This window comes from Aptenodytes forsteri, unplaced genomic scaffold, assembly GCF_000699145.1.
Source record: "Aptenodytes forsteri isolate BGI_AS27 unplaced genomic scaffold, ASM69914v1 Scaffold194, whole genome shotgun sequence".
NCBI classification, from domain to species: Eukaryota; Metazoa; Chordata; class Aves; order Sphenisciformes; family Spheniscidae; genus Aptenodytes; species Aptenodytes forsteri.
The window spans coordinates 744422-757961 of NW_008795243.1; the positions used below are offsets into that span (position 1 = coordinate 744422).

General features: G+C 44.8%; 1 protein-coding gene across 1 annotated transcript in view; it reads right to left on the reverse strand.

Moving 5' to 3' along the window:
- UBE2QL1 (ubiquitin conjugating enzyme E2 Q family like 1) overlaps positions 1–13534 on the reverse strand; it is a 22600-nt gene extending 9066 nt beyond the window's left edge. The window contains exon 1 of the mRNA XM_009278710.2: positions 13146–13534. Within this exon, the coding sequence (XP_009276985.1) occupies positions 13146–13499 (354 nt within the window). The 5' untranslated portion in view covers positions 13500–13534. The remainder of the gene's footprint in view (positions 1–13145) is intronic.
- Positions 13535–13540: the final 6 nt, after the last annotated feature.

The following is a 13540-nucleotide window of genomic DNA, read 5'->3' on the forward strand; positions in this document are numbered from 1 at the left end:
ACCTGGGCACACCTTTTGCAGGCAGGTCTGCCGCCTGTCCCTGCCCCAGGAGAGAGGTCTGGGCACTCCCTGCAGCCTGAGCTCTGCGCTGCAGCCTCTCCCTTCAGCAGCTCCGTCTGGGCAGAGACATCAGCCATCGCTGGTGCAGACCCCCCCAGCCGGAGCCGCGGCCTTTCTTCTCAGACGAGTGCCTGCCATTCTGCCTTGAGGGTCAGGTAGGATGAGTGCCCTTGACCTTTGCCGATGGTCACAGAACAGTGCCCGGTTGCTGGGTTATGTGTACTCCAAGTCTCCCACTCGGCCTGTGGAATGCCCCTCCTTCGAAGAGGCACCCTCCCTGCGTGTTCTCCCACGCAAACTGCGGCGCAGTTGGAGAGAACATTTCAGATTTTGCCATCTGCTGTGACTTCATGTACTTATCAAGATATAATTTTAACAAGCTAAAAACATATGAAAGGTGAAAGTAATGCCACAGCATCCAATTGTTTTACACAGCCATGCTGAAATGCAGGGGGACATGTGCTGCACTCAGCCTCCTCACTCACTTGTGCTCCTACTGCGCCTAGTTTGTGTGGCACGGTGAGCAACTGCATGCCACTCATCCACTCTTTGCCCAAACTAATGAGTTTGAACAAACAGCTGATAAGGATCCAGTCTGTAACCCTGGTAACTGCTAGGAGAAAGACCTCTTGGAGCACAGTCTGCTGCGGGTAACCTTCTCAGGACCCTGGCCATACTGAGGGACCGCTCCCTCCCATCATGTTCAGCAAAAGACCTGAGGTCAATCTCACATGTGATTTGGCACCCACATTTACAGACCACTGTGGGCAAATCTGGGAGCTTTTCTGCTTCTCAGTGATGCCGCAGTAGTCTCCACGTTCTTCCACAATCATCAACACATCAGTACGTCCTCCCCTTGAGAACGCTATGTGACACTGAAGCGCATCCTCAAAAATATTCAACTCAACATTTAATAGCTCTTTAAAGTCCTTCAATATCATTATCAGCAATATGCCATATCTTTTCTCCCCCAACAACACCACGTCATGAAGTGCTCTGAAGACAGAGTTAAGTCCTGTACAGAGATAACATACGAAGCCTGCAGCTCTTTAGCCCTGTAATCCCACCACAACCACATATCTGCCCACGTCTGGCCTGTGTGTCATGAAAAACAGTCCTGACATTTCTTCTGGTATTTCCAGAATCAGGATGGCCTCAAAGGGATTCATCTCTCTCGTCAAATCAACTACAGTAGCTCCCAGACCAAAACCCACCAGTTTTGGCATAGCACACAGCGTCAGGTGTGCTTCCGTGTTGTATCACTTTTGGCACTACCTGGAAGGACAGGACTACATAACGGTGGCCAGCCTTTCACAGGATCATACAATCACCGAAGTGCTGGCTGGAAGGGACCTATGGAGGTCTCTAAGTCCAACTTAGATACTTGGAGCTGAACTGCCAACATAGGTCAGCTGTGCCACTGCACAGCCAGGTCCTGAATCCCTCAAGGTTGTGCTCAGTCCTCTCCTGATGCAAGTCCCTGTGTTTTTAGGTCCCAAATTTTCAGAGATTTATTGTACACAGTCATCAGCCCTTACAGGAGTGAGGTTATTCTGGAAACAGTGCAAGCCCCTGTGCTACAGGTCTCTGAGATGCCACAGCAAACCCTTCAGGCACATCCAGACTTTTTTTCCTGGACTGGTTAACAAAATGTTGTGTTCATTGCAAACAGTACACAGCTAATAGACTCAGAAGCAGGCAAGCCTTCACGTTGTTAGCACTGGTCTTAACACAAACTCCTCAGCTCTGCATTCCTTTCATTAATCCTGGATAGGCAAATAACTCGAGGTTGGTCTTCCAAGGGCAAATCATACCTGCCTGCCGCACATGGGGCTAAATGTGGCCCATCATTTTCTCCCTTAATCTCTTAAGAGATCTCTGTAGCAGGCTCTAGTGACTCTAGTGACCCACTTCTAGGTAAAAGTCAAGAGATGGAAAACAAGCAAAGGTTTAGAGAGGTACACAAAGACTGTAGGAAGTCCCTGTGCCACACACTGCATCTGTGGTGATCCCTCCAAGGATGGGAAGGAGACTTACAAGGATATGCCCATCTTCCAAGTCTGTTGTCCCAGGCTTCTCCATGTACGATGCAAAAACTGTGGATTTTCTAAGGGCTGGAGCACACTATGAGTCTCCAGTCTGTAACATGTTCCACTAACGTGCCAGCGACTAATGGCTTTGGGCCTCAACCCTCCATGTACAATGCAAAAACTGTGGATTTTCTAAGAGCTGGAGCACACTATGAGTCTCCAGTATGTAACATGTTCCACTAACATGCCAGCGACTAATGGCTTTGGGCCTCAACTGTTCAAAGCTGCATACTACGCAAACATACTCAAATCTTTTCTGATAGAGGAATACAGTGCTTAAGCCTGAACTGGACCTATTCTAGAATATTTAAACAAGTTTTCAAAGAAAAATATTTCTACTGGCTTTAGAGAAGCATTCAAAAGTAGAGCAATGCTGAAGTGAGCTACTGTCATGCTCTCAATGCAATGACTGCAATGTGTCGCATCATTGCTGGAGCGCAATATACACAGTCTCTCCTCCCAATTACACCGTTTATAATTTTTTTCCTTCATGTACTGATGAGGCACAGTTAATCATGTCTCAAAAACTGCACACAATTTATATTGCACTATATATAATTATTAGCTATAGCTAAAACAAAACAGTATAGAAAATTATGCAGACAAATACTGTTAATGTTGCAGCATAAGTGAATTAAAAATGGGATGTTTTCCTGCAAATGTGTAATTTCTGAAGCAGTATTTCCACGCCTTTTTTGGTCTCCTTTTTGAGAATAATCCGTACAAAGAAGTGAAAACTCAGCAAGTTCCAGCTTTAAAGCATCCTATAAATTGCTCCTTCTGGGAGTGTGACTGTTCTTTGTCCAGGAAAAAGAAATCTCTGTTCCAGCTGAGTAATTATTAACGCTCACTCGTCTGTGTGCAGCCTGGTGCAAGTAGCTCTTAATCGATACAAACACTTACAGCCCTGATCCCTGTTTGACAGCTACAGAGAACTGCGCTGTTCTTCCTCGCTTTTCCCTAAAGAAAGAGACTCCTTCTTGCATTTTACGGGTGGGACAGACTCTGCGTTGGCAGAGTTCTTTTGAACAAGAAAATTTTGACAGCCGACCACATTCTTGGAAGGTGCCTCTAGCACCTCCAGGGCTGAAGCTGCTGTCTTACAACACGGAGGACTTCCGTCAAAAGAGATGGCCCCTGTCCCCTGCTGTCAAATGGGCACCTGCTAGTCTAGATGACGAAGTGTCGTTTTCTCTGTCAGTCTTCTGCCGAGCTCCCTGGACTACCTCTCTGTGGAATCAGGTACCAGCAGAGTTACTGAGGGCAAGTCCAGGTGAAAAGGCTGGGAGCATGACAGCCCCTCTTTGCATCAGCCCACAGGTCCTCCACATCAGGAACCTGAAGTTACCCAAATTAAACACAGCCATGGGTGTAAACCCAACCAAAGCAAAGCAAACCATCCTTTATGACAGGTTGTAAAGACGAAGGAGCTACAGCCCAGACAACAATGTCTATCTTCACATATCCCAAAGTTTCACCATGCTAAAAAAAAACAGGTGGAAAAAGCAGACTACCTCTGGGAACATTTAATCAAGTTAAGACCAAATTCAGTAAGATTAGAGTCACAAGCCAATGCGCTTTTCCCCCTGCTATTTACACAGATGTGTCAATCTCTTCACGAGAGGGTTCATACTGATGCACATGGACATCTACTCAACAGAGCCCCCACTTCTGAGTGCTTTAAGTACATATCCTCAAATGACCTTTGGAAAGAGGATTATCTGTAGTTCACAGGTGGGAAAGAGGAATATAGTGAAGTTATATGACTTGCCCGTGACCGTACCCGAAGTCAGTGGCAAAACCTGGAAGCTAAACTCAGATCACCTCTCCTCAGCCTAAGTGCTCTAACAGTGAAATTATCCTCCCCCCCGCCAATAATCATAGAACGCTTCAATACTAGGTATATTTTCATAGAAATAATCTTGTCAAGTTTATAGAAAATTTGACATTTATAGAAATTAATAGAAAATTTGAAAAATTAGTAACATCAGTTTCCTCTGCTTTGTGATGCTTCAGGTTTTTTTATGGGCACGTATTATGGAAATAAGCCCTACGCTTCTTACTGCAGCTGGGGGTTTGTTACCATTTGTAACACAAACCTAGAAATGGGAAAAATACCTGGTCATTCCACAGCTCATAAGGCCTGGCTATGAGAAGCATCTGAGCTCCAGGCCATTTCACAATGTAGGCTTACTCTTCCTTCCTCAGGTTTATTTTCACTTGTCTTTGAATGCAGATTTGGGATTGTGACTGACTTGTAACTCTATCAAGGAGTCACTGCAGAAGTTCCAGGGGTTTTGGAGAGCCTGCGCACAAGAGGATTAAATCAGTGAGAATCACTGATTTTTAAAAACACGCACAAAATCATGAAGCAGATAAAAAGACGTTTTCCAAGGACAGACTCTGCACGTGCACAAGGCAGGCACGTATCTGCCACACATGGCTGAGGACAGGCACACTTGATGTACCACTCCTCAGTTTGACTTTTAACTGGAATGGGGCAAATCAGACTGGCACCTTGATCCTGTTTCAGAAGAGGAAGCACCTGAATGTCTTAAGTGTGGTGCCCACTTACCTGTTTCAGGCAGACCAATAGGGACTGCAAATTCATTTTCATCAGAGCACACCTACACTTCTCCCTAGCTTATGCTCTTTCAGTTCCCAGCGCAGTGCTGGTTTCACTGCCAGCCAGGTTAGGCAACGGTACCATGTCCTTCCCGTGCAGCTTGTCCTGCAGCTTCCAGGATCTACTCAATTACCGCTGTTTCCAGCCGGAGTTAAAAACCAACACTGTGGAGTGCTCCCTCTAGAAATGACTCCGTGGAGTATGACTCAGACCAACCCCAAGCCACACGCTTTTCAAAAATACGATGATATTCAACAGAAACCTGGTATTCCATTTACAAACGAGACAACTGGATACTGCGCGCATTAAATTTAACATATATTTTGAGCCATTCAGACAGCATAATCACCGCTGCCCCTGAAGTTCTCCCTGTTTAGCTGCAGAGTAATTGCACCTGGCAATCCGTCCATCCTCCCATCTCCCCTCGCGCCTAATGTCAGCGTTACCTTTTTTGACAGTTACAGGAGGAGATAATTTGTAAACTGGAAACTAACTGCACGTGAAGGATCGAATAGGTCAAGGAAAAGAAGAGATCTTCACTGACTCTCATCAGTTCAAAGGAGCTTAGATGGGAAAAAGAAACACAGCTAATATTACGTTACTTAACCAACATCCCACTTTGTGAGAGCAGATGCCCACTCAGGGGACATGCCTCAGATCACGCCTGGCAGTAAGACTCCCGTGATACGAGGACCAGAATTACTGTGGAGTTACAAATCTTTGATCTGGAAGTCTCCGGTCATGCATGGAAATCCCTGGGCATTGTGTAGATGCTAGGAAATCTGCGTATTTTCAAGACTAACCTGTATAAGGAAGAGTGACTCTTCCGCACAATAGAAAGTGGGTTATTTAGGTTACTCCTCCAGGAGGACACAACGTCACCCCTCGGGACTAGGCTTTCTGCATTTCAAAAAATACAATTCTTTAACAAAGTATCTGACAAAACACCCAAATGCTACACAGTTCTCTCTATCTGAACACTTTCACTGAAGAAAATGAGGATTTCTTTCATAATTCAGGGAAGAAGAATCTTGCTCTTTTGAGCAAATTCAAATTTCTTATGATCCAAAGTGGCAATTCCTTTAAATTCTTATTTAGGACATCAGCCAAGTATTGCCAGGAAGAATTAGTTCTACCTGCCATAAAAGCACGTTTTAAAATAAGCAGCTTGTTTCAATTTAGTGATTTAACTTACTTGATGACTGTTTTAACACTAAGGATGATAGTTGAAAGTATTTTAAATTTTTCCTTTTTATGCTTTGAAGGGGTAAAATGGCGATTATGTTCCCCCTGCTTTTTAAAAGAATTAAAACAGCCTCCTACTTCAATGAGTTGGAATCCCTGTGTCTTCATTCCTCTCAGTAGAATATATTTGCATAATAATAGTGGATAGTCAGAACAGCAATATATCAGAGTTCACATGAACAATGTTTTTTTCCAGCCCATTCATCAGTCCCAGCATCTCAACATAGCAAATATATACGCTCCCACTTAAACTTGAGCTTGAAAATCCTAGGTTTCTCAATTGCAATAGAAGAGAAATCTTAGAAGGCCAATATATCTGATTTTCCTCTGTAGCTAAACAATATTCTTTGTTACCTCTTTGGCCCAGCATTTATACCTTTTCATGGGGAACAAGCCCCATAATATATTCTTTGTCTCCTCTGTAATCTTTCTATATGAGTCGATGTGTTTTTTAACCATGAACTTAAAGCAACATTTCTTCCCTTGATGATAACCGGCATCATTTGCTCAGGCAACTAAAGCACAAAGCAAGCTGGTTTTATTTTTTAAGGCCCTAATATGATACAATGGCTCCAAATAATTCAGAGACCACTGTGTTCTCTATACATTTCTGCAGCCTTTGAGATTAGCTGATTTATTCATGGCTACAGTCCTCAAACCCAGCATCTGGAGTATGAAAACCCATGGATTTGCAATTAATTTCTGCTATACATATTTGAAAGACCTGGAGTCTGCTGACCTCTTGGACACCATGCAAGTCCCATCTGCTATCTGCTCACTCATACTTTTGTTTGAAAGGATGAAGGGGGAGTAATTTAGACTACGATTAACTGCTACCTTCTGTATCTGTTTTTCATAAAGTAAGCCCATTTCTCCTGTTTCAATCTGGTAGAAGTCAGCTGGGATACTTGTATTTTTAAAATAGAAAGATAAATCAGTCCAATGGTCATACAAGGCACATACCTCTTGAAGCAAACTAACGGGATTCCACTGAGGTATTTCTAATACCACAATATGAGGGATGAAAGTACTATATACCAACAACTTTTATTTGAATTCAGGAAATTTTGCTATAGAAAATGAAATCTTAATTACAAATTACATTTTGGTTTTGATTTAAATCATTATATAGAAGCCCACCACAGCAAGAGTACTTGTAACTAGGGGTTCCCCGCTCCTATTTTAGTATGTCCTGACAAAATTTTTATGCTTCTTCTATTCACTGGAAGAATAAGGGAGTATTTTCCTCAAAACAAAGAACTTTTTCCACGACATAATCTGCAGAGTCACCAGTTACCTGAGAGCTGCCTTTGGCTGGCAGTTCCGTCCACAGCCTCCACAGAGAGAACAAGGGGCTCATAAAAAGGAAGACAAGCTGCTACTGGTCAACACATCGGTTGGACTCGATGATCTTAGAGGTCCTTTCCAACCTTAATGATTCTATGATTCTATGAACGCTACTGCAAGCTTAAGCCCAAAGTCCTCAAGACATCAGGTGCAGCTGTTAGTTGTTCTCAAAAAAAAAAAATTCCTGATGCATTATTTGGACATTGGCATACATAGCTTTGTCCTCTCAAACTTCCACCAAACCAGCATCAAATCATTACACTCCAGTGAGAAACAACACGTCTATTAGAGGACACAAAATCCTCTTCCACTTTTGGACAAAGTCTGCTCCTTTTCATCTGGGACCATATCATCCGCCATGTTTTCAAACGAGAGAGATGACTCCTCCCTGAAACACGGGCACCGGCCTCAGCCGCGTGCGTTACTCAAGGAGAGCCACAACGAACCTCCCACCGTTTCATCACTCTCCTACGACCAGCACTGTTCCCCCTTCCTTCCTTCAGTTATTAATATTATCGTGACAACGGCACTGTTATCAGGAAGCAGAGAGCAACAGACTCATTTTTAAATCTCTCTCTTAAATTATCAATAAACTGTTTTAAAGGGTGCCACTAAGAAGGAGTAACGCCCAACGGGCCACTTCCACAGCCTGGATAGACAGACAGACATGGGAGGCTCTGCCTAGACAGGCATGTCGAACAGTTGCCTCCAGGACAACAAACAACTGGTATTTAAACTACTTTGTTAGCATCAACCCGCCTCCTTGGCTGGCACCCCAGCTCTGCGGCAGCTCAAGGCTACCATTTCGCCCGTTCGGCAGGGCCAAGCTTTCGCCCATGATGATGGAGCCAGCGAGCAGCTGACTCTGCAGGAAGCAAGTACAAAGTCACCCCCTTAAAACCAAGGCTACAGTTGAGTTAAGGACAACACCAAGTTTTTAAAAATAAGATTCTTGATCCCAGACAGATAAACAGTCTTGGGCCTTTGATGTACTGAGAATTCCCCTCAAGATACTGACTAGAGCTGTGTGAATAACTGATTTTCTCAGCTGAATAGCTGAAGCAAGCAACCAACCAAACCCCAACTTGTTTGTTAATTAACTCTTTTTTTTCCTTGAAAACTGGGGGGGCGGGGGGAAAAGCATAGTTTGGGACTGTTGAATTTTTTTGTTCAAACAGAAATTGTCTCTCTTCCATTTTAAACATTTTTTTTTCCAGACAAAAAATATCTAAAAATGCAATACTAGATTTGTGATAGGAAGCAAGGGTATGCATCCCGTAAGGTAGGACACCTCTTAAGCAAGGTCACCTGAAGCGTATGGTTCCCGTTTGGTGAAATCTGGAGAAACAGCCACCCTGCTTTAAAATCCAGCCCCTGGGAGACATGCTCAGGTTTGGGAACCTGGACCCAGGTTTCCCCGCGTACAAGGGCAATGCTGAAAAGTAACAGAAAAGTGCTACCTCTTAATTTCCGTGTTGCACACTTAAGTCTCCTTATGGACATAACTCCTGAGTGAAATGTTTCACCTGTGAGATGTCAGAATGACTTCTCTCAATTTTTCTTTTATTCTGCTAAAAGGTTGGTGAAATCCATTAAAAAAAATCTGAATTCGTCAAGAATCTTGACTGCCCAAAAATGTATTTTCAGTGTTAGTTTCATCTGCTTTTTGATCACTTCGTCAAAAAAAGAAGGTTGTATATGTTCACAGGTTACTATTAGCTCTGACAAAACAACAGACCAAGAAGTGCTGCGTTTCCCTCCACAGCACCGGCAGAGAACAGCAGCGCTACAGTTACCTCGGCAAAACGGGACTGATGAGAAATATTGAATGAAATCCCAAGCTTTCGCCCATGATGATGGAGCCAGCGAGCAGCTGACTCTGCAGGAAGCAAGTACAAAGTCACCCCCTTAAAACCAAGGCTACAGTTGAGTTAAGGACAACACCAAGTTTTTAAAAATAAGATTCTTGATCCCAGACAGATAAACAGTCTTGGGCCTTTGATGTACTGAGAATTCCCCTCAAGATACTGACTAGAGCTGTGTGAATAACTGATTTTCTCAGCTGAATAGCTGAAGCAAGCAACCAACCAAACCCCAACTTGTTTGTTAATTAACTCTTTTTTTTCCTTGAAAACTGGGGGGGCGGGGGGAAAAGCATAGTTTGGGACTGTTGAATTTTTTTGTTCAAACAGAAATTGTCTCTCTTCCATTTTAAACATTTTTTTTTCCAGACAAAAAATATCTAAAAATGCAATACTAGATTTGTGATAGGAAGCAAGGGTATGCATCCCGTAAGGTAGGACACCTCTTAAGCAAGGTCACCTGAAGCGTATGGTTCCCGTTTGGTGAAATCTGGAGAAACAGCCACCCTGCTTTAAAATCCAGCCCCTGGGAGACATGCTCAGGTTTGGGAACCTGGACCCAGGTTTCCCCGCGTACAAGGGCAATGCTGAAAAGTAACAGAAAAGTGCTACCTCTTAATTTCCGTGTTGCACACTTAAGTCTCCTTATGGACATAACTCCTGAGTGAAATGTTTCACCTGTGAGATGTCAGAATGACTTCTCTCAATTTTTCTTTTATTCTGCTAAAAGGTTGGTGAAATCCATTAAAAAAAATCTGAATTCGTCAAGAATCTTGACTGCCCAAAAATGTATTTTCAGTGTTAGTTTCATCTGCTTTTTGATCACTTCGTCAAAAAAAGAAGGTTGCATATGTTCACAGGTTACTATTAGCTCTGACAAAACAACAGACCAAGAAGTGCTGCGTTTCCCTCCACAGCACCGGCGAGAACAGCAGCACTACAGTTACCTCGGCAAAACGGGACTGATGAGAAACGCTGAATGAAATCAGCCGCCTCGGTTTTATCACGCAAATTGCCAAAAGGAGGAACGAACGCCGGTGGGAAGTTCAGTCCTGCCTACTCACACCGACGCTCGCGCCGGCGAGGCGCGCTTTTGGATGCGTCACGGGCTCGAGTATTCACAATGATTTCACGCTAAATCATGGCGCTGCGAACTGGCGACATTTCTCTGGAAGGTCCCATTTACCCACTGGCGCCGGCAGCGCCCCATCTCCCGCTCGGCCTCATGGCTGCCGCCATTTGCTCATGCAGGGTTGTTCTGAGGCGGTGGAGAACAGACCTCGCCCTTCCAGCCTTTCTGATTAATAGCAAGCGTGCTGAATATTTCATGCTATTGCAGGGCGCAGGCTGCTTACAGAAATTACACAATTAACCTGGTGTAAGCCATCGCTGTTTGTTCAGGACGGCTCCTCGCAGGCACCGAGACTACCCACAGCACGGCAAGAGTTACCCAACACCAGCCCCGCAGCTCTGGGAGTGCAGCGCCTCGGCTCTCAACGTTTCGGCGGCTCTATTTTCATTTTTAAAAAAATACGGTCAAGAGTGGATTACCTGTAAAATGAAAAACGAAACGGGGATAGGGGAGCGCCTGTCGTATTTTGAGCCTATTACGCAATGGAGTCGAGATTACATAACGAGGGGAGTGCGATTACAGAAACGTGGCTCCCATGACGCGGAGCCCGGCTATGATGACAGGCTGGCAACCCATCACAGGCTACACCTCTGTAACCCAGAAATTAAATTTATTGTCAGTATTACCTATTAACCTTTCCACTTGGAATGAACGATCCAAGACATTGAAATGTGCACGTCACACCTATTTAACTACTAAGTTACTGGCAGCAATTTATTTCTGCAATTTTTTCCCATGACGCGGAGCCCGGCTATGATGACAGGCTGGCAACCCATCACAGGCTACACCTCTGTAACCCAGAAATTAAATTTATTGTCAGTATTACCTATTAACCTTTCCACTTGGAATGAACGATCCAAGACATTGAAATGTGCACGTCACACCTATTTAACTACTAAGTTACTGGCAGCAATTTATTTCTGCAATTTTTTTAATCGCACACCCATTCTCTTTTTTTATAATTAACTTCTTCAAGTTCTGGAAGAATGTTATTGAAACTCTTGCATTTTAAATGTGTTTATTAATGATGTACACATAAACATCCTCTGTTATCAGAAATTACTACTACTTTCTGGAAATCTCTTAAGTGGTTTAGGGAAGCAAACTGACAAATTATATATTTTAATATTTATTACTAATAAAACAATTTAGTGCTTTTCTTCACTGAACCATTTTATGATCCCAGTAAATCTTAATTTAACCCTTTTACATTCAACACTCAATACTGCAGAAAGATGCTGACTTGTTAAAAAAATTGAGAGAATTTAGCATTGTCCTTCTAAATGCTTGTCTGTAACAATGAGAACTATGATCTCTATAAAAAGAGATGGGTTAACAAATAGTGAGACGCAGTTAAGAGTAGCTACAGAACTTCAACATACCCCAGGCTCAACGTAAATTAAGGCTCTCTTTTTTTCTGGTAGATGTTTTTTATATCCCAAGGTGACCTAGGAAACCTGACCTCTTCAAATGAAGTGCAGAGAAAAATACTATCTGATTAAAAAAAGGAGCAGTAGGCCCAAATCAAACAGAGAAAAAGAAGGAAAAGCTACTTACAAAAGAGTACGTTAAATAATCAAAATTAATTTTCAGTCTTAAGAGAAACCAAGCCTTTACTTCTGCTCATGCAAGCAGTTCCAGAGGCAAACAGGGGTAACCTCACTTTTAAGCAAATGAAAAATATGTTGTTATTATTTACTCTTCCCCCCCCCTCACCAAGATACGAATTTAAGAAGTTACTTAGCATCATTTACTGACAGACGTGAAGCTGTGCATGTCCCCTGGGTTCAAGGGCATTCATGAAGTGAACAGGAAAATCACCCTGTCACAGCCATGTGTATACTGCCCACTACAATAACCATAAGGAAGGACTGGCTATGAGTTTCACCAGCAATATTTACCCATTTATTAAAAAATGGCTTATGAAATACTTCTAAGGATATTCTGCAAGAGAGAAAGAAAAAAAGCATAAACCGCATTGATTCAGCTCATATGAGATCCTCTGCCAGGGGAACCAGGCACCTCCTCCGGAGAGGAGAGCTGGCAGGAACCGTGTAGCTGCTGCAACTGCAGTGCATACCCGAAATTACTTGTTCCCTTCAGGCAGGGAGATTTTAAACTGGCACAACTTTGCCAGCAGCTCAGTCAGCAATTCCAGGTGTGACCCCGTGCCACACCTCTGCCCTGTGTGCCAAGCCCCAAACCAGGGGTCACCTCTTCTTCCCCAAGGGATGCTACGCAGGACAGCACCAGACAAAGACCGGGGGACAGCAGCTCCAGCGTCGTGCCCTACGCCAGCGGCAGCACTTCATGCAGGAGACCAGCAAGTATGGCCGACTAGTTGGTGAAGGGCAGGAGGCGGAGGACTCGAATCCCAAACCCCACTGGAGCCTGAAGAGCCCCTTTTGCTTTGGGGCGAGGGAGGTGCCTCTCGGGGGCAATGGCCATGACATCTTGGTGCCACACACAACAGAGCCAACCACAGGGACAAAAGACGTGCAGGAGGACACAATGGATGCATGTGCTCCTTGCCCCTCCAAGTTGCCCCGTACCTCTGCTGCACCTGCCTGAGAAGGGACCCCAGAGCAAAACACGTGTGTGCCTGCCCCCTTCCCACCAGTGATGCCAGGTCCTCAGGGGAGACCTGTCACCCAGGCCTGGCCAAGGTCAGTCACAGGCGGGGCTTGACCCGCTGCCCTTTGGGGTTCCCATCCAAACACACACACAGACACCATCCCCCCTCCGCCACACGCACGCAGAGCGAGAGCCCACGGACGCCCTACCTGCCCCTTGACCAAGCTGGCCGCAAACTGCCTCATGACGGCCTCCACGGTGTAGGCGCTGGACCAGCCGCGGGGGGTGAGCAGCTCCATGCAGATGGCTCCACCGTCAAGGACGTAGCCATTCTCCAGACGGGGGCTGAGCACCCTCATGAAGGGCGGCGAGAAGGGGAAGTTGTCGGGGAAGGTGAGGTTGAGCAGGATGTACTCCGTGTTGGTCTCCTTCATGTCCTGCCAAAGCACCGAGTCCTTGTCCACCTGGTGCAGCTTCACGTTCCAGTCGAAGAGGCTCTCGTCCACCAGCTCCACCGAGATGAAGCGGTCGCTGAGCCGCGCGATGTCCTGCAGCTCCTTCATCAGCCGCCGGGTCCGCACCTGCGTGCAGTGCTGCTGCCGGC